The sequence below is a fragment of the Colletotrichum navitas genome (assembly GCF_030913465.1).
Source record: "Colletotrichum navitas strain CBS 125086 chromosome Unknown LY79scaffold_67, whole genome shotgun sequence".
Taxonomy (NCBI): domain Eukaryota; kingdom Fungi; phylum Ascomycota; class Sordariomycetes; order Glomerellales; family Glomerellaceae; genus Colletotrichum; species Colletotrichum navitas.
The window spans coordinates 50,258-70,981 of NW_026850613.1; the positions used below are offsets into that span (position 1 = coordinate 50,258).

The window sequence follows — 20,724 nt, forward strand, 5'->3', positions numbered from 1 at the left end:
TGGTGAAGGTATGTCTCTTAGCGGTGATTACACCCCTCTAGCTATCCACCAGAACCCGAATTCCCTTGGTCCCGGGCCAAGGTGACAAGATGGTATTCTCGGCATAAAAGGCCACGTCACGGACCGTCGTGTCGACGAGCCGCAACTTGTGTCTCCTGACCAGGGTGGTGAAGCCAATGTATAGTTCTGAGTAGGCCAGGTTAGAGCCCAGGCACATGCGCGTGCCTCGGCCAAAGACTGTCAGGTAGTGGGTGAGCGGGTGTCTGCCGTCGGGACCGCGGGGGTCGTTCAGCCAGCGCTCGGGTCTGAAGACGGTGGGGTCCGGGAACACGCGTTCGTTCATCAGCATGTGGTATTGGTCCATGCTGACGGCGACGTTGGCAGGGATGACGGTGCCCTTATAGATCCAGGGGGTGTTGGGGTTGCGGTTGATACGGACGAGGCGTTCGATGACGCCCATGCCCATTCTCAGGGCTGAAGATGAGTTAGTACAACGGCATTTCTGCTAAAGACGACATGGTTGGAAAGGGCACTAAATGGACATACTCTCTTTGACGACGGCGGTGAGGTAGGGTAGCGTCTCAAGTGTGGCCCACGGGGGGATGTGAGCGGCATCAGGGATGGCGGCGGTCAGCTCAGTTTGTAATTTGGCGTGGATCTGAGAATCATGGAGGATGTAGAAGCTGCCGAGCGCTAGCGTCCAGGCGGTGGTCTCGAGGCCGGCACCAATGAGGGACTCGGCCTCGTGCTGCATGCGCTTGTGGGCAAGTTCCTCGCGGGGTAGGTTGGAGGCCAGCATCTCGTGGAAGACGGTGGCGTGACCCGTCTGTCCTAGTCGAGGCTTGTTGTGACCGTCAGCGGCTTCATGACTGGCGCGGATGGCATCGGTTTGTCGAGACATTTCCTGTTGGAGCATAGTCAGAGCTTAGCAACCAGGCAACAAAAACAAGCACAAGCGGGCCGTGATGCGACTTACCTCCCGGTACGCAATGATGGGCTTGAAAGGGGGGAACAACTGCTTTGCCAGCGAGTAAGGCAGGCTGTCGGTCAAGGCCCCCAATATGGGCAGATAACGGGTGACGTGCGAAAAGTTGGTGACACGCGTGATGGCTCCGGTGAAAGGGGCGCGAAAATCGGGGGACAGATGCAGGTCCAGTGGAGAGCCAAAGACCAGGTCCATGATGTTATCGGCGGCGAAACAACGCCAGACGTCGTGCAGGTTGAGCAAACGGCCGGTGCCGGCGTATTCAGTCGTCATGCGGTGCGAGATGGTGTTCATAAGCGCCTGGATGTCGCCCGTCTGCTCACGCACCTTGGACTTGGCAAAGAAGGGGCTGATGGCTGCTCGGCGTATTTTGTGCACCTCATGGCGGGCTGTGCTGAACGTGGCCCCTGGGATTCCGAAGCGGTTTTCCAGCCGCTGCAGCTTGTCGTAAGGCTTGCTGGTCGGGTACAGCGTATCGTAGAAGTCTGGGTCGTCAATGTGCAGTTCATCCGGGTTGATGCGCACGATCGGCCCGTACTTGTCGTGCATGCGCTTAATGGCGAATGGGAACTGCCCACCACCCTTAGGGACCAGGTCAAAGTAGGCTTCGTACAGTCCTGTCAGGGCGGCAAGTTTTGGACCCGGAAACTTGGCGATAGGGCTGAGGTAGAGCCTGTAGATCCCTACTCCGGTGACATAGCCAAGGAGGAGGACAAGGGCAGTAGTTGTAATCATGAAGTTTGACCGAGATTCGAGCCCGTCGAGTAACGGCCATCGACTCGAATGATTGAAGGACTCCATCACTGGCTTCTTTCTGTTCCCGAGAGGATAACTGAATCGGTGGAAGTCTAGACTGGCGACGATTGAGGTCTACCTATCTATTCTTCTGGGTCTTCACATCCAGTAGCTAGGCTTTTACGGACAGTCACCCACCAGATCCATGGTGTCGTTCCAGAAACGCAATGGTGAGCGGTATAGATGTCCTCCGCTGTTCTATGTTAGGACATGCCCGAATACTAGTGGGTACAGTATGTATGGTGAGGAATTATATTATCTGTAACCGCGAATATCTGGATGACGGCAGGTAATCGTGCAGGGCTGAGATTCACGCAGACGCCACCAGAGAGACACACCCCTTCGGTCCCACGCCGCATTCCGGGATATATCATTCGAGCTTCCGGCAAGCCGTAGCGATCCTGCACACCTAATATGTTACACAATAAGCATCGAGCTAATACGGCGCATCTGCCGAATACCCGTCCGAACACACTAAGATGACGCGCAGCCGGTGGATTATTCACTTGGCGTAAACCAGCCAGTGAGAGTGCCTCCATGCCATCCTGGCCAGTAGGGATATCTGCGCTCACACTAACACCTGGCTGCAAGATGCTGACCATGCAGCGGGCGCCAACTCGACCCCTGCATTCCATACTACACCTGTTTCTCGTTCACATTCCCATGCTTAGAAATCCTTCAGGAAGTTTGCAGATCCAATGTAGCTTGGAGCCTAATACCTACCTAGAGCCTGCCCCGTCCCCGACGGATAGGCCGTCACCTCCCTCTGCCCACAAAGCTTCTTCCGCCCTGGCGACAGCAGAAGTCCCATTATCCTCCCAGCATCCTTAGATCATCCACAACGAGCTGCAATGGCGCCCTTTTCCAGCCTTCGCGCGACACTGACGCAGATCTACCCACCAAAACCGACCTTCACGGAGGCTGATGTGCCTGCCGGCTCGCAGCGGGGCCGGGTGTGTATCGTGACGGGCGGGAACGCGGGCATCGGTCTAGAACTGACCAAGATACTCTACGCCGCGGGCGCCACTGTCTACATCGCCTCGCGATCCAAGGTAAGTTTGGCATCTACCAATTCCCCGCAGAAAAGAGAAAGCCGAGATGAGAGGGCCTTAACCCGCTAATCCGGACGCCCTTCTTGATGTAATAGGACAAGGTGGAAGCCGCCATCAAAGGCATCACTACGAAATCCACCGATGTCGCCACGAGCGGGCAGCTCAAGTTCCTACACCTGGACCTGAACGACCTCACCGTCGTCAAAGCGGCTGCCGAGACCTTTGCGAAGCAGGAGTCACGGTTGGACGTGCTGTGGAACAATGCCGGCACGGGCGCGAACGGAGTGGCCATCGGCCAGCGTACGGCGCAGGACTTTGAGCCGATGATCGGTTGCCACTGCATCGCGACCCTGCTCTTCACGCAGCTTCTCGTTCCGCAGCTGCGCGCTGCCGCCGCCGCTTCCCCGGCAGGGCAGACGCGTGTGATCTGGACTTCCAGCGGGCTGGCAGAAGCCGGGTCGCCGCCCAACGGCATCGACTTCAACGCGCTGGATAAGGGTACGAGCAAGCCAATGGTGAACTACGGGGCGTCCAAGGCTGGCACCTGGTTTCTGAGCCGCGAATTCGCGCGCCGGCACAAGCCGGACGGCATCGTCAGCGTATGCCTCAACCCCGGCTACCTCAAGACGGCCTCATTCAACGGCACTCCAGCGCCTCTCATGTTCATCATGAACCACGTCATGCTGTCGGAGCCAATCTACGGTGCCTACACTGAGTTGTTTGCTGGACTGTCGCCCGATGTAACGATGGAGAGTAGCGGGTCCTACATCATCCCTTGGGGACGGATTCGCCCCAATGCCGTCACCTCACGGCCGGACCTGATCGAAGCAGGAGATTCCGAGGAGGAAGGGGGTCTCGGATACGGTGCGAAGCTCTGGGCATGGTGTGAGGAGAAGTGGGCGCCGTATATTTAGGCAAAATGCAAATTGGCGGAGCAGGCAGAGTGTTACTCCAGTATAGCTAGAAGGATGGATCATGTTGTTGAAGTGCGTGGATACAGCGGTTATCCTTGGCCAATTGCAACGAATATTCCTGGTTAATTGGGCGTATATTGATGGTGTATCTCTGGCGAATTCGCCGTAGTTGTGGCCTTGAATTTGTCAAAGTGTAGCAAGACCACACTACTGTTACCGAGTATCAACCTCTGCTTACTCTTAGCAGAAACCCTACTGTCAGGAAACCTGACTGTAGCACTAACGAGGCCAAAAGTTGTATATAGGTGGGCGGCAGAGGTAGTGAATCAAGTGGTGATGGTGTTTTGGATGTAGGGGTGTTTCGCAAGTAAGGGGGTTAAGTCAAAGAATGTTTACTTCACCTCAGCCCCCAAGCCTCACATGCTGTACCCACCTATGATAAGGCCTGGCGCAATAGGTGACGTGTCTAGAAGACAAACTTGGGTGCATTTGCAAGGGGGCGGCTCCTCCTAAAAGTCGCACAGGTATATTGATAGTAACACCGTTGGAGAAACTGTTGAAGTGCCGGAGTATATAGCAGTTAACAAAGTACAAGCAGCTTGGGGGTGTCTCCACTTTCGTTGTTGTACTTTGACAGAAACCCAGTATCAAGCATCATGTCCAATACTCAGCACAAAAGTTATGGTACCCTACGTCTGACATGCATATATATCCAGGCAAACAAAAGCTTGGTGGATCGTAGGGCCGAATCTTGGAACCCCAACGGGAGAGGGGGGCTGCGAAGGTGCGCCAGATACTTCGCCGTGACAGGCTATGTTCGAGACGATGTATATACTGGCTTACTGGCGTATTCTTAGCCTGATGGCGCAATCTGTGGCAAATGATTAACGGGCCGCAGGCTGTTCGCATCATAGACGACCATGATAATGCTAGAAAAGCCCTGCCCGTCTGAGAAAGCTTGGCAAGGCTGGCTCCCAGCTGTCCCAGGGATGAATCATCGTCGACTGCCTTTCCATCACAATGCGTTTTGACGACGTTTCCGTCCGTCAGTATTCTCTTCTAGATGCCGACCGAGGGCCCGGGAGTACGGTGAAACTTGAGGTTCCCTCAGCTGCGGCCATCAGTGAACGCCGCCGGCTCCAGAATCGCAATGCGCAACGCAGATTCCGCCGTAAGTCTAAGTTCTGCCCGTATCACTCTATCCCCTCGTGTAATCATCCGCCTGGTAACACTAACACGGGCACTGGGGTTCCCTGCCCATAGAACGACGCGAGCAACAGCAGCAGCAGAATGCCGCCGAGGACATCAGTGGTGGCCAGTTTGCAACCCCGGAATCCACCTTGTCACAGCTCGAACTGCAGTCCGAAGACACTCCATCCCGTTTTGCAACCGTCATCAAATCTCACGACAACAGCTTCTGCTACGGCTTCTATCTCCCGGACGGCACGACGACGACGACAACAACAGCACCAACAGAAGATATAGGTGTGGAGGAGATGCCATCACCCTTCTATCACTTTTCCCAAACGTCGCCGTCCACTTGCTCGTCATCTTCCGGCTTCAATCTCCAGCAAAGTCCATTCGAATACATTCAGATAGACCCCTCATCATTCACAGTAGATAACACCACCAAGATGCATCACAACTCTGCTTCCCACCAACCGGGTCATTATCTGTCAGCCGCCGCCCTTCCTAACCCTTCTTTTCCTCCTGCTCCCCCATGCACAGCCCTTAAGCCTCCTTTGGCTTATGAATACCTTGGCGTTCTCCACATTGCCGCCCAAAAAGGTCACGACCGCATCGTCCACATGCTCCTCCGCCACCACGGCATGGACTGCAATGCCACTGACAGTGAGGGCCGCACGCCTCTCATGCATGCCGTCGTTGCCGGCCATGCAACCGTGGTGCGCATCCTGCTGGACGCTGGAGCCTGCTACAACGGCGTCGACCACATGCAGCGCTCCGTGTTGCATTTGGCCGTCTTGCATCGGAGGGAGCACGTCTTGCGGCTGCTGCTGGCCGAGATGGGGGACACAGCTGCCAATACCCACGGCCCACTCGGCCTGGCTGATGACAGGCTCAGGTTTCTGCTGGATGCCTACGACGCTGACGGGAACACACCGTTGCACCTAGCCGTGATGGAGGGCTTCGAGGTGGGGGTTGGTATGCTGTTGCAGAGTGGTACTGACTTAGAGCTCGTGGCGAGACGGTGCTAGACAAGGTGCTAAGTGATTACTAATTTAGGTAAACTATCTAAGGAGGGGTATAAAGATACAGTAGAGATAACATATGTAAGAGTTAATGACCTAGAGGTTAGAAATCGACAAATACTGAACTTCTTAAAGAGAGGGTAGCATGCCTCGTGGAATTAGATCTACATTCTGAGTATGTTAAGCTAAAACTTAAGGAAAACGTAGTCTATCTTGTCTAGTCTAGCCCCCAGGTCTACACAGTAATATATACCTAGCTGCGCCTCTAGTATCCACAGGCTTCCGAGTCCATCATAACCCTGAATCAAGTCCGACACAACCTCCCCTGCCCGTCTGCGGCCCACGCTTCACTTCCCACAGCTGTCACCGCGTAAAACATATCGTGGGGATCATAGAGCTTCTTGATGGCAACCAATTGACCGTAGTTTTTCCCGTAGAATTGGCGCTGCCAGTCCCGCTGGGCGAAATTGGCTTCGTTAAGATAGGCTCCCGAATTCGGCGTCACGGCCTCTATGGCTGGCAGAATCTCGTTGATCAGCTCCTTCTGCCATCCCGAGACTGGGTCCCACGACTGGCCCCAGGCCCAAGCAGTCCCGATGAGGCAGCTCAAGGAGGTGTCTCGCCAGGCGGGCAGGACGGCATTATCGGCGACAGGGGGCACGACACTGGAAGTAGTGGTGTTGATTCCGGTGCAGGCGAGATAGAAGGTGCCGCCGGAGGTGATCTTACGCATGGCGGCCATGACTCCGGGGAGGTCGGTCTTGAGATTGGCGCGGGTGACGAGCCGACCGCCCTGGGCGGCGACGAGGGAGGCGTTCTCGAGTATGGGCCACACGTTGGCGGCAAGAAGATCATAGATGTTGCTGGCACCGGTGGTCTGGAGGTTGACCGATTCAGGGCTGAGGCCATTCTGCCGGACCAGCGCCGTCAGCATCGGCTGCATTAGCGTTTCTAGCTCCGTCTGGTTGTGGCTTGGCGCTATGAAGGCGAGGACGATAAAGCTCGTGTTGGTGACCGAGTACGTCGTGTAGACACCCTTGTCGAGTAGAGGGAGCATCTGCTCGTGGAAGGTCGACACAGCTTTCCAGTAGGCGTCTTCGCTACCGCCTGTCGACGCGATGCTGAATGAGTACGAGGCCGCGCCGACAGCTGCGTCGGGGAAAACCCGAGTCGTCATCGACACGACGACCCCGTACGTGCCGGGACCACTGCCGCTGAGAGCCCAGTACAGGTCCTTATTCTTCTGCGGCGTTGCGGTGAGGAGCTTCCCATCCGCGGTCACGACCTCCCACTCGAGCACGTTGTCAGCTGCGAGCCCGTACACCCCCGACAGGGCTGAATGTCCTCCACCCTGCGTATAACCGCCAACCACGCCGACTGTCGGACAGGAGCCCACAACCACGCGGTAACCGCCGTTCTCGTGCGCAAAGGCGGCGGCCTCTCCGCCTTGCACGCCGGCACCGAGCTTGACGGCTGGGCCCGTATAATAGCTGCTCTTATAGGCGGGGATGAAAGTCTTGTCCTTCAAATTGTGTGTCCATAGGGAAAGAGCCCCCTTGCCAGTTCCTTTGCCGTTTTGACTATCAAACCCATAATATAGACAGGGTCAGTTCTGTACAACAATCAAGTCTTCCGAGGTAGGTAGCAGCGGGGGGTACCAGAGGAAGGAAACTCACTCATGGCCGGTGTTCTTGATAACGAGCCGCACGTTGTTTTGCTGCGCAAATGCCAGCCCAGCAACGATGTCGCGGGGCCCCGTCACGTTGATGGAGTAACTGGCGTAATTACCGAGCTCGCATGCGGAGGACCGGGATGTGAATGGGACGCAAGACTGGTTTTGGAACCAGGGCGAGAGGAACTCAGCCGGATGTGGGATTTGCAGGTCGGGCCGTCCCCACTGCTGCCGCAGGGAGGTGCAGGTGTCATCGGAGTAGGTGGGATCGTGACACGAGTGAGCAAGAGGATTCGTGGCCAGAAGACGCCCGCCGGCCGTTGCATTCAGGCGGTTCCAGAGCGACGGGCTGGGCCAACCACGGTCCCCGGGGATATAGCGACATGCAGCCGGTCGTTGCGACGTCGCTGCAAGAGCGGTGGTGACAAGGAAGAGGACAATGATCTTCATGCTGTTTGACTTTCAGGGTCAATGCAAGCCAAGAAACTCAAATCGATCTAAATGACTGATTTCCGTGCGGTGGTCGAAAGCCCTACCAGAGTTGCGTCAAGCACTTTCTTTATACTATGTGATTCGGGGCCTTGCCGCAACGACCCTGCCTACTCGATGTCTGTTTACGAAAGCTGAAGTCAGATCAATCCTTTTCTCAGGCCCGATGAACCAAAATACTTTACAGGATCCATAGGCCCGCCCTGGCAGTAAGGGAAGGGCGATGTCCAAGACGAGCGCAGACCCTCGACGAGCCGGTTTCCCGGGTCCGAATTCAGACGAAATGCTTCAGACCAGTTGTCCTGGGCTATGGTTAGTACACCCACACATATCTAGCCTGATTACATGCAGGTAAGCATGTAGCTAAGCATCCCTTAGTTGGCGCTCGGGTCTAGGAACGCCAAGTAGGGTTCATCTGAAAGCCATCTCCTTCTACAGCCGACTGATAAGGCGCTCGCTTGTGGGCCAATCGTTTGTCATTGTACGTTTCTCATCTTGTCTCATAGCATGGCTTCTTCTTGTTCACGCCCCCTTGCTGTCGCTTCTGCCTGGGGTTTAGGAATACCAACCTTACATGCAGGTAAGCATGCAGATTGGTGTGCATTAGCGGGCGCCCCCATACCGAGAAGGATTCAGCACGGATCAAGGATTCAAAGGTAGGTAAATCCATAATACCACAGTACCTAGGTGTTCTATCGCTCTCCATCGTGGCCAACAGCTCGAAGCTGACAGGAATCTAGAACTAGTAGAAAATGGAGGGAGAATAGGCTAGACCCCTAGGATCTCGCGCAGGAAGGCAACCTGGGCATCCAGCACCTTCGCAAAATCATCGCCACTCAGCACATCCATGTGACCTCTACCCGGGACTATCAAGTGTCGTTTGGGCTCCTTGAGTCGTTCGTAGATCTCGGTCCGTTGGAGTTCCGCCGGCGAGACCGCATCATGCTCTGGCGTGACCACCATTACTGGAGTGGGCGAGACGTAAGGAATGAGCCCCATGGGCTGGAAGGCGGCTATGTGGTAATAGCTGCCTAACGTCGTCTCCAATTCAAAGGTTGGTTGCAGCTCCTTGGCCCCAGCCATCATCTTGAATCCCTCCACGTCGAAGCCTTTGCCAAAACCTGCCGGATTCTCCCCCTCGGCGGTCAACATGGGGATGTAGACGGGCTTATTGCCCGCCGCGCGCGACTCGCGGTCCCGCAAAGCCTTGGCCAGGACACGCGGCCACTTGTCCTGCGGAAACTCCCAGATTGTCAGAGGGCACATGGCCACGACTGCCTTTGCTCGTTTGTCCAGGGCTGCCGCCACCAGCGCGAGCATGCCGCTGTACGAGAAGCCCCAGTAGGCGATGCGCTTCGGGTCTACCAGCGGATGACCTTTGAGGAAAGTCAAAGCATCATGATAGTCCTCGACGTTTAGCGAGGGATGGATCTCGTTGCGCGGCGCGCCGTCGCTCAACCCGATGGAGCGCGGATCGTAGATGAGCACGGTGAAATCATAGCGCTGGAAGTACTCCGCAACTTCTGCGACCATGGTCTCTTTGGTGAAGTTGAACTGCAAGAGGTCAGGCCCGGCTTCACTGCTGTCCACAACAATATCGAGAACTAGAACGTACCCCAGGAGTTGCGATGATGGCGGCTCCCCTCTTTGCCGCAGGGTAAAGCCAGCCCCGGAGGGTGAGTCCATCGATGGTCTTGAACTCAACGTCTTCGTGGCCAGCCATGATGTTGTTCCTCGAGAGATATTTGTTTGCCTGGCTTGAGATAGTTTGTAGATGGTGGTTTTGTTCATGTTGTGAGCTCCTGATGCCGGGAAGCTTTAAGTCCCGACGGATGGAAACCAACTCGGCAAACCGTGTATCCTAGACACTAGGGTTCAGCCCGGGCCGATTCGTTTTCGTAAGAAAGAAATCTGATTACCCTCGCCCGGAGGGTAGACTATCGGCATATTGTAAGCAATAATGTCGCTGGGAAGCTCTGAAACAAGATACAGCAGCAGACTGACCCTTCGGGCCGGACAAGATGGCCTCTTCCGGTCCTGGCTTGACCCTCATGGTATTCTCTTGATATCCTAACTCTATCCGCTTCCGATGGTACACACATCTCCCCAGCTGTCACTAATCTCGGTATGTGCTTACCCTGCATGTTTTTGCTTACTTGCATTCGCTGTCAGCTTGTCTATAATCATGCATTGGCGACCGTTTCAAACAGAGGAACGATAGAAAGCGTATCTCACCAACAAATGTAGAATAGCTATATATCGCAAATCTCGAGTGTTCCACCTTAGTAGGGAATGATTCATAACATTAGAAACCCTTTGGAAAGAACTATTTCAATCCAGCTTCGGGTATTAACATATTAAAGCCTGCACCAGGCCGCCTGCCGCTTAGTTCATCTTCATCTGCCACTCCCTTCATACGAGCACACTCCCCTCTTACTTCGTGAACCATCACCATGCACAACTCACCAGATATCAGATCGACACCTGCGTGCTCGAGCGAGGATGGCAACTCGTTCGCTATGGTCAACAGCGGCGTTCAGAGAAGCCAGGTACCCGTCGCTGTTGTCGGAATGGCCTGCCGTCTTCCAGGCCACAGCAACTCACCCACCTTGCTCTGGGACTTCCTGCAGCGAGGAGGTATAGCAAAGAACGAACCACCGGCTACGCGCTTCAGCCTGTCTGGGCATCATGATGAGCACCGTCGGCCGCGAACCATGAAAAGCCCTGGTGGCATGTTCATGGAGGACGTCGACCCAGAGGTCTTTGACGGGCAGTTCTTCAACATCAGCCGCGTTGACTGCATTGCCATGGACCCGCAGCAACGTATTCTCCTCGAGGTAGCCTACGAGTGCTTGGAGAATGCAGGCATCCCGCTCGAAGCCATCAGTGGGAAACAGGTCGGATGCCTTGTTGGCACCAACATCGTGGGTATGTGACACTGACCAATATCATCTGTTGGCCACTAGCCAAGCAACACAGCATTGACGAATCATTTTAAACAGATTATGCATCCATGCAGAGTCGTGATCCCGAAAACCGCCCCGAGTCGGCGACGATAGGCGTGGCTTGGTCCATTCTGAGCAACCGAATTAGTCACTTCCTAAACATCCATGGCCCTAGGTATGTAAAGACATAATGCTGCCAAAACCTTGCTGAGAACAACGTGCCGCTAGCTAACCGTTAGACCAGTATGACGGTTGACTCGGCATGCTCGGCCAGTCTCGTCGGGGTGGAGGTGGCCTGCCGGTATCTCGATACTCACCAGGCAGATGGCGTGCTGGTTGCCGGCGCCAGTTTGTGGCTGACGCCCGAGCACAATGAAGAAATCGGAATGATGCGGATGACCCAGTCCGCCACAGGCAAATGCCACAGTTTCGATGCCAAAGCTGATGGCTATGCCAAAGCTGAAGGCATGAACGTTGTCTACCTTAAAAGACTGGACGATGCGCTGCGAGATGGGGATCCGATCCGCGCTGTCATCCGAGGAACCGCCACCAACAGTGACGGCCGTACACCCGGTATTGCCAGTCCCAGTGCCGAAGCCCAGTCGGCAGCCATCAGAGCTGCGTATACCAACGCGGGCATCACGAACTTTAATGATACGCAGTACCTCGAGTGCCATGGGACCGGTACACCGGCTGGAGACCCAATCGAAGTCAAGGGCGCTGCCTCGGTGTTCGCAAACACCCGCGAGCCCGGTCAGGACCTTGTGATCGGGTCTATAAAGAGCAACATCGGCCATTCCGAGGCAGCAGCTGGATTGTCGGGCTTGATGAAGACCGTTCTCGCCCTGGAGCATGGCATCATCCCCGGAAATCCTACATTCATCAACCCTAATCCCAACATCGATTTCGCGGGCTCTCGTGTTCGGGCTACGCGCACATCCATCAAATGGCCCAAGACGACGCTCGACGTGCGCCGTGCGAGTGTCAACTCATTTGGCTTTGGCGGCTCCAACGCGCACGCCATTCTGGAGAATGCCCCATTCGCAAGCCATGTGTCTTCCTACAAGAAAATCACCTCCGACTTCTTTGGCGATGACGATGATGATGGTGAATTGGTTGCCGCTCAGGATGCCGCGCCAAAAGTCCTAGTCTTTTCGGCCAACGACCAGGTATCTCTGAAGAATTACATCAGCACGCTCTCCGGGCATTTGATCAATCCTGGCGTCGCGGTCAACATGGATGACTTGGCCTACACTCTCGCTGAGCGCAGGACTCACCACTACTACCGTGCTTTCCTGGTCAGCCACACCGGTAGCAGTATAGATCAGAGGCAACTGCATTTCGGTCAGAAGGCTGCCTCAAAACCTCGAGTTGGATTTGTCTTCACCGGCCAAGGGGCCCAGTGGTCACAGATGGGGTCAGGCCTCGTCAAGGCTTTCCCGTTGGCAAAGGAGGTGATCGAGGAGCTCGACCAAGTCCTCCAGAGACTTCCGGACCCTCCCACTTGGTCTCTGCTTGAGGAGCTGACCCAGGAGCGAAGCGCCGAAGCCTTGAGGCAGCCCGAATTCTCCCAGCCTCTTGTGACTGCGCTACAATTGGCTATCCTCGAACTTGTGAAAGAATGGGGCATTCACCCCAAGGCTGTGGTAGGACACTCATCCGGCGAGATCGCGGCGGCTGCCGCCGCCGGCTTCATCACACCTGACGAAGCCATCAAGATCGCCTACTACCGCGGTCAAGCGACGAAGAAGTTTCCGCCAAAGGAGCCACTGGGCATGTTGGCTGTTGGCGTCGACGTTGAGACGGTTGAGAAGTACCTTGAACCCCAGAGCAAGGTGCAGATAGCGTGCTACAACAGCCCCAGCAGTCTCACACTCTCCGGCACAGCCGCGGCCTTGAAGTCGCTTGAGGGGCGCCTGAAGCAAGACGGCCACTTTGCTAGACTTCTATTAGTCGATGCTGCGTACCACTCGGACTACATGGCGCCAATTGGGGAGGTGTATGAGAAGATGCTTCTTGAGAACACCACCATATCGTCAAGCAGACCCACAGCCAACATGTTCAGTTCCGTCACTGGCGAGATCCTGACACAAGCGCCAGATGCATCATACTGGAAGAGCAACATGGTTTCTCCCGTCCGGTTTACCAAGGCAGCCAAGGAGCTTCTCCAAGACGCGCAGGCCGGAGCCGACTTCCTGATAGAGATCGGTCCCAGCAATGCTCTTTCAGGTCCCATTGCTCAGATCAAAAAGACACTGTCGGGTGCACCTGCAGACGCGTTTTACACCTCGGCTTTGAAGCGTGGGCCGGAATCCGTCCAGTCCTTGTATAGCGTCGCCGGCCAGGTCTTCCTGCTCGGCGGGCATGTGGACCTCAGACAGGTCAACCGGACGCACACCTCGAAGAAGCCTTCAGTCATTGTCGACCTGCCTAATTACATGTGGAACCATACCCAGAAATATTGGCATGAGACCCAAGCCAGCCGAGACTGGCGGTTCAAGAAGTTTATCTACCACGATCTCTTAGGCTCTAAGATGAACGGCACCGCCTGGCAGTCCCCAATCTTTCAGAAAACCCTTCGACTGGGGGATATGCCCTGGCTGCGAGACCACATGATGGGCAATCAAATCATCTTCCCAGGAGCTGGTTACTGCGCCATGGCAGTGGAAGCTATGTACCAAGTGGCTATGGTAACTAAATGGGACGAGAAAGAGCCTTCCCGATACCAGTTCCGTTTCCGCGATATCCGCTTCCTTCGCGCCTTGGTTCTCGAAGAAGACGAGCCTGTTACATACACACTGGCCCTTACACCAGCGCGTGGAGGGTCCATCCGCGACTGGTACGAGTTCCGCGTCTGTTCGACCAAGCAAACTCTTTACACCGAGCATTGCGCAGGTCTGATCTCAGTCGAAACTGACTATAAGGAAACGCTGGCCCCAAGCGGGTCCCTGGAGCCTTTACAGCTTGCCACTCCAGCCAGCATGATCTACAAGGCGGTGCGGGAGTCCGGCTATAACTACGGACCTTGCTTTCAGAAGCATCTGTTGTTCGAGGCCACCATGGGCAAGACCGAAAGCCGTTCGACTGTTGCAATGGATCCCCCGCCGTCCACGTACGGACAATCATTTTATCCCATCCATCCCGCCAGTATTGATGCCTGCTTCTACATTGGAATCCTGGCCATCTCCAAGGGCGACATCCCACTTGTGGGAGCCGTGCATGTGCCGCAGGTTCTTAGCAGTCTTGTGATCCCCATGCGCCGAGACCAGCCTGCAGAGGCAATCGCTCTGGCATCGGCGCGCTTCCTCGGTATTGGACGAGAGGACCTTCACCGCAACTACGGTTCCGACCTGTCTCTCTATGACCCGAGAGACGGTTCGCTCATTTTCGAGATGAAGGGCCTTACCACGCGTGATATCGAAACTAGCGAAGAGGAGGGTGCCAAGCATCTCGTCACACATCTGGCGTGGGAAGCTGATCTTTCCCTGTTGTTATCTGCACCGGAGCCTAAACTGCGGCATTTCTTGAGAGAAACCGGCAAGACGACTCGAGACCTGATCAATCTTATTGCACACAAGAACCCCACGCTCAAAGTTTTGGAGTTGAACATGAGCCCCAGGGACACTTCGAGCCTGTGGGTTGAAGAAGAGCCCAACCCTATCCGGGCCGCCGCTTCTCAGTACAGCTTTGCTGTGAGCGATCCTACGACACTGGTTAGTGCCCAGAGCCTGCATTCGTCTCACGCCCCATCGGCCCAGTTTGTCTTGCTTGATATCACCAAAACCAATGCAATCGTATCAGATGTCAAATTCGACCTCGTCATTGTCAAGGCATCGGAGCATGTGGATGTGACGACTCGCGACCAAGTATTAGGCAGTATTTCCCAGTCTGTGGGGACTGGAAGCATTATTGTGGGCGTTGGCGCCGGAATTCCGCTCAAAGCGCTGGGAAATGCTCAGTCACTCGACGACAATGTTTCCATTCTCCAAGTTGAACCCATCGAAAAGGTTCAAGATGTGGCACTCCCGACACTCAACTTCATCAGTCTCACTGACTCCATGCATGAAGCGTCCAGCAAGATTCTGGGACACATCATTCAGAACGGATGGAATGTCCAGAAAGTTCTTGTACCTTCTACCATCTCTGTTGGACAACCTGTCCTTGTTCTTGACGAGCTGATTAGCCCTGTCATGGTCCACCCAGATGCTAAACAATGGGAAATTCTGAAGCACCTCATTCAAAAACAAAGCAAGATCCTATGGGTCACTTCCGGTGCCCATCTCAGCGTAACCAATCCCAACGCCGCGGCGATTAGTGGGTTCTTCCGCTCCATCCGTGCCGAAGAGGGTGTCCGCCTGGTCAATCTGGATGTCGAGCACCCTACTGGAGATGCTACTGGTGCAGCCATTGTCACCTGTCTTGGTTACTTACTCCAAGCTGAGCTCCAAGACCAGCTTGAGAGCGAGTTCGTCGAAAGAGGTGGCGTAATTCATGTTAGCCGATTGCTACCAGACTGGGAGATCACCAAACTTCAAGGCCATCATCCTAGCGACCGCAAGACTGAGGTGCTGGACATCCATGCTAGCCAGACCATCATCAACATGGGCGCTGAGCGCCTGGGAGATTTGGACTCCATTCACTACCATGAGCTGACGGCAGAGCCTCTTCCGCTCGAGGACGGCTATGTCGAAGTTGAGGTATACGCAGCTGGTCTCAATTACAAAGACGTTGTTGTTACCATGGGTATTGTACCCGGTGATGAGCGCGAATTGGGCGGAGAAGCGGCTGGAATCGTCACCAAAGTCTCCCCGAGCGTGACATCGCTTCATGTCGGACAACGCGTAGTGGTCTTCACTCCTGCCACTATTTCCAATCGTGTCCGTACCCGACCTGGACGAGTACATGCCCTTCCAGACTGGATGTCTTTCGAAGAAGCTGCCACTCTCTGCGGCGTCTACTTGACTTCCATCTACTCTTTGTTCGATATGGCCAACATAGATGCCAGTAAGACCGTACTCATCCACTCAGCGGCGGGTGGCGTCGGTATTTCTTCGATGCAGCTAGCCCAATATGCCGGTGCCGAGGTAATTAACAGCAGAAATTTATTTTTGCAACAGGAATATAGCTAACTGTTTCTTTTAGGTTTTTGCAACAGTCGGGTCTCCGGAGAAGAGGGAATTTATCAGATCGACCTTCGGTCTGAGCGACGACCACATCTTCAAGTCGCGCGATACTTCCTTTGGTGACCAGATCCTTGCCGCTACAGGTGGCCGAGGGGTCGACATCATTCTCAACTCCTTGACCGGTGACATGCTGGATGAATCGTTCCGCATTCTGGCTGATGGCGGTATCATGGTTGAGATTGGTAAGAAGGATATTCTGGATCGTAACAGCCTTGCCATGGAGCCGTTCGACCGCAACATATCCTTGAGGGCCGTAGATATGTCTCACCAGAGAGCCCCAGACCATCTGATTGCTCGGTCAGTACTATCCCTAACGAGACTACCCGCTCGAGCATTGCATGCTAATTGCCTCTTGGTTCTTCTTAGCCTTATGGACAAGCTCTTCGGACTGCTGGAGGGACGACACGTCAAGCCCATCAACCCTATTCACATCTTCTCTTTCACTGATGTTGCCAACGCGGTGCGATATCTTCGTGCGGGCAAGCACATCGGAAAGGTTGTAATCTCGGACGGACCCGAGCCGAAGATTTCAGTTCCTGTAAGCTCTAAACACTCAACCTCTGCGGTAACAAGCCTGCTCACTGTGCTGTAAAGGTCCGACGCGCTCCAAAGATTCTTCGGTTCCGTGACAATGCTACCTATCTCATTGTGGGTGGCCTCCGCGGTCTATGCGGAGCCTTGGCCGTCTACCTGGCCAAAAGTGGTGCGAAGCACTTGGCCGTCATCTCCCGGAGTGGGCACACGGACGAAAAGTCTCGAGCAATCGTCAAGCAGATTAGAGCCCTGGGATCAAGCATTGACCTTCTCACTGCCGATGTGACTAGCAAGGGCGATGTTCAGCGAGCCTTCAACCAGACAGCCTTTCCGATTGGGGGTATCATCCAGGGTGCGATGGTCCTCCGCGTAAGTCATATTCTTGGGTCCGCGCTGAAATAAGACAACTGAATCTAACATGGCAACTAACACAGGATCGGCCGTTTGACTCAATGATGCTGGAAGAGTACCACCAGGCAGTGGCCTGCAAGATTCAAGGCACATGGAACCTCCACGAAGCAGCAGAGAGACTGAATCTTGATCTCGACTTCTTTACGATGCTTTCGAGCATATCCGGTGTCATCGGGCAGCGTGGGCAGTCGAATTACGCCGCAGCGAACGTCTTCCTCGACTCATTCGCCGCCTACCGCCGCCAGCGCGGACAAGCCGCCTGCTCGATTGACCTAGGCGTGATTGAGGATGACGGATTTATCGCCAATAACGAAGGGTTCCAAGAGAAGCACTTCGACAGCCGTACGTTCAAAGGCATCAACAACGGGCTTCTCAGGCAGATCCTCTACTTCTCCATTTTGCAGCAGGCTGGTCAGTTCCCGAATTCACCGTCGAATACCCAAATGGTGACGGGCATTGTCGCACCGCAGCCCGCCGACTCAGCCCTCTTGCAAGACGCCCGATTCCACGCACTGCAGTCGGGCTCCGGGGGCAAGGCATCTGGTGAGGGTGGCAACAGCGCCAACGCAGACGTGCAGGCCCTTCTGCTTTTACTTCGTTCCAAGTCCGCGGAAACTGCGGCGCAAGTGGCAGCAACAGGTACGTGTTTACAATTTGGACATCTTTCCTCCCTGGTAGATGTATGCTAACATTTCTTTACAGTTGAGGTCGTGAACAAGTGCTTCGTTCGCATGCTGCGGCTATCGGAGCCAATGGACCCGGCCCGACCTCTGTCGGTATACGGCATTGATTCCCTGGCGGCGGTGGAGGTGCGTAACTGGGTACGCAATGAGCTAGGTGCATTGGTCACTACTGTCGACATTATGAATGCTTCCTCACTTTCAGCATTTTGCGAAAAAGTTGTTTCAAAGATTGTGCTTGGATAAGCAGGTAGTTACTGAGTTTGCTTCCAACATGGCCTTGAAGACCTAGATAGTTTGAAAGTACGCGTAGGCTTCTTAGATGCAAAAATAACTGAAGTGCAGTACACAAGGTGCAGCGCAAAAAGCATCACTGAGTAGCTGTATAATATCTCCCTTATGTCTTGATACCCGATTCCGTTTAGGTGTTTATAAACATTATTTTCTGCTGGAGGAATCCGCCGTTCGTTCCATCGAAACCCCGAGAATCGCTGATACACCTACGCATTTACAATCTTAAATTACATCCAAGACAGACCAATAAAGAATCAGTATTTGTCTATCCATGTCGGCTGCTGTGTCTTTCATGTCCCAATTTCTTTGCAGAGCGTGGCTATGTGGTTTGCAGAATGTTCATTGACACAGGTCTTATGGTTATGGTCGTTTTTGCATCTTCCGTTTATTTTAGCATGAGCTGTGAAAACTTGTTTATCTTCAATGCCTTTACGCTTGCGAATTTTTGAAAAAGAGACCTAAAGGTCTCGGCTCAGGAGCAAAACGGAGTTAAACCCAGCACCCGTTCAGCAACAGCTCAACACTCCGAAAGGGGTCATAAATGCATTTTCAGCATCCCACGGCACTGAACCCTTTTACCTACAACATGGCCCCCTAACAGCTGCACAGGTATCGGAGCTTCAGAAAAGGAGAAGGATTCAACTCAAGTACCCTACTTGCAGGCCACCCCCACATCCAGGCCGCCATCACCACCACTACTATCATCACTTATTTCACTAGGTCTGCCGCCCATCCATATACAACTTTTGGCCTTGCTAGATATTTCAGATGCACTAGATTCATTAGACTATCTGCATTACTAGCTTCTATATTTTGCGCCTGCTAGATATACTTTATGGTAGGAAAGGTGCTAGTTATATGCTAATTATAATAGTTTATGTGATGAACCACAGCGTCTGATCTTTCCAGTTCGAGAGTCATTGTGACTTTGAAGCGAAAGACCGAGGTGATAATAGAGTGAGAAAGAGGGTACAGAACACTAGGTTATCACAATATCCAAGGGGTTGTTTTCGTGTGTGAGCTAGGCTCATGACTATGATGAACCAAAGCGTCCGGTCGATTAAGAGAGAAATCGTTGTTCTTCCTAGGTCTACATACGCGAAGATCTCCGGGTCAAAATACCCTTGGTCATGTGGGTATATCTTTCAGTAATCCACACCTGTGGCGCTTACCACTAGTACAAGCCACATAAAGCTATACCAGCTTCACAATAGTTTGAAAAAGGTAGTAGTGTCAAATAGACTGTTGTACATGTATGTATAATAAAACAAGGGGTAAACTAAAGATCTATTATCTATGACTATCTTTCCTATCACTAAGCGTTGCCTAGTGTGCTAGCCTTAAGTACTTTCCACAAGCAAGTTAGTCTAGCATAATAAGCTTTTGCTGTTTGTACCTGAGGTCTAAGTAACCAATCTGATGGACCTCTTGTTCTGTTGTTTGAGTCGTAACGACTGTGTCAGGTTTGTCGTACGATCATGCGGCATTGTTATTTCAACAAGTGGTGTTAATAATAGGGGATAGACGCGGCATTTTCGGCATTTGCGGAAGTAGAGGTTTTGCGGAAGTGGGGCAGGGTGGTTACTGGCTAATAGGGAGGATTTCTACTAAGGGAGTATTAGAGGCATATAGGCAGCTAAATTATCCTTGTTAGTTTTCACTGGTTATTTAATAGGGATCCCTATCTCATAATATTACAAAGGTTAGGAAAAGGTAGTTAAATTTATAGTTATTAATAGTTAACTAGTTAACAAGGTAAAGTAGGAGCACAAGTGTAGTAGCACCCTTGTGTATAGGCAAGGGTAAGGATTCTGCCAGTAGGCAGTGTATTATGTAACCTACTGCCTCTAGCTATATTACCTATATACTAACACTAGTAACTTTCTTATGTAGTAAAAGTTACTAGTGCTCCTATTCTTCTTAAAAAGCCTAAAAACGTAATAAAATAAGAAAAGTAAAAGTATTATACTTTTTATAGTTATATACTACTATAAATTTATTTATTTATTTACTTAGTAAAAGTAGGCTTATACTATCTTATTTAGGTGTATTTCTCTTTAGCTATAGCTATTAAAGGTATATACTTACGTTAAAAAAATTTAACTACTATTAATCTATATAGTTTATATAACCTGTTTTCTTTTTAAGTACCTATTATTCTATATCCTATTATTCTTATTTATTTCTTATTATGTTTATATAACTTATCCTTTTATCTATATTTTTACTTTATTATAAAAGATAAGACTCTTAAGTACTTAGTTTAAAGAGGACTTTATAAACCTATTAGTAAGGTTATTATTACTATAGATCTATTATACCTTAAAGAGCTTATATTACTTATATAATTATTATAGTACTATAATATTAATTATTAAGTGCTTCTTATAAGTAGTACCTAACTTTACTAAGCACTTATATAGTAAGTATAAGTTAGTATAAGTAATAGTAAAGATTAATAGGTTACTAAGCTTATTTACTACTATTATAATAGTTATAAAAAGAGTATATACTATATTAACGCCTATAACTATACTATAGACTTCTAATATAAGAATAC

The 20,724-nt window shown here is 52.5% G+C and overlaps 6 protein-coding genes across 6 annotated transcripts; 3 read left to right on the forward strand and 3 right to left on the reverse strand.

The window, feature by feature from the left end:
- Positions 1–37: 37 nt before the first annotated feature.
- LY79DRAFT_592893 (putative cytochrome P450) lies at positions 38–1,720 on the reverse strand (the record flags this gene model as incomplete). Its single annotated transcript, XM_060561483.1, has 3 exons — positions 38–474; positions 547–904; positions 977–1,720. The coding sequence occupies 3 exons, from the start codon at positions 1,718–1,720 to the stop codon at positions 38–40; spliced, it is 1,539 nt and encodes a 512-aa protein (XP_060410500.1).
- A 676-nt stretch (positions 1,721–2,396) lies between these two features.
- LY79DRAFT_564335 (uncharacterized protein) lies at positions 2,397–3,835 on the forward strand. Its single transcript, XM_060558642.1, has 2 exons — positions 2,397–2,832; positions 2,928–3,835. Exons 1-2 carry the CDS (start codon positions 2,632–2,634, stop codon positions 3,744–3,746), a joined length of 1,020 nt encoding a protein of 339 aa, XP_060410501.1. The 5' UTR covers positions 2,397–2,631; the 3' UTR covers positions 3,747–3,835.
- An 850-nt stretch (positions 3,836–4,685) lies between these two features.
- Positions 4,686–6,111, forward strand: LY79DRAFT_344335 (ankyrin repeat-containing domain protein). The gene is made up of 2 exons (XM_060552598.1): positions 4,686–4,917; positions 5,010–6,111. The coding sequence occupies exons 1-2, from the start codon at positions 4,767–4,769 to the stop codon at positions 5,960–5,962; spliced, it is 1,104 nt and encodes a 367-aa protein (XP_060410502.1). The 5' UTR covers positions 4,686–4,766; the 3' UTR covers positions 5,963–6,111.
- A 149-nt stretch (positions 6,112–6,260) lies between these two features.
- Positions 6,261–8,078, reverse strand: LY79DRAFT_672528 (uncharacterized protein; the record flags this gene model as incomplete). The annotated part of the gene is made up of 2 exons (XM_060564070.1): positions 6,261–7,536; positions 7,633–8,078. The coding sequence occupies 2 exons, from the start codon at positions 8,076–8,078 to the stop codon at positions 6,261–6,263; spliced, it is 1,722 nt and encodes a 573-aa protein (XP_060410503.1).
- A 697-nt stretch (positions 8,079–8,775) lies between these two features.
- On the reverse strand, positions 8,776–10,125 carry LY79DRAFT_638701 (DltD N-terminal domain protein). Its single transcript, XM_060562300.1, has 2 exons — positions 9,733–10,125; positions 8,776–9,671 (listed from the first exon to the last, which is right to left on the reverse strand). Exons 1-2 carry the CDS (start codon positions 9,838–9,840, stop codon positions 8,886–8,888), a joined length of 894 nt encoding a protein of 297 aa, XP_060410504.1. The 5' UTR covers positions 9,841–10,125; the 3' UTR covers positions 8,776–8,885.
- Positions 10,126–10,404: 279 nt separating this feature from the next.
- On the forward strand, positions 10,405–18,371 carry LY79DRAFT_564343 (reducing type I polyketide synthase). Its single transcript, XM_060558643.1, has 8 exons — positions 10,405–11,045; positions 11,120–11,237; positions 11,307–16,146; positions 16,205–16,542; positions 16,612–16,783; positions 16,840–17,148; positions 17,214–17,829; positions 17,893–18,371. The coding sequence occupies exons 1-8, from the start codon at positions 10,571–10,573 to the stop codon at positions 18,114–18,116; spliced, it is 7,092 nt and encodes a 2,363-aa protein (XP_060410505.1). The 5' UTR covers positions 10,405–10,570; the 3' UTR covers positions 18,117–18,371.
- The last annotated feature ends 2,353 nt before the right edge of the window (positions 18,372–20,724 follow it).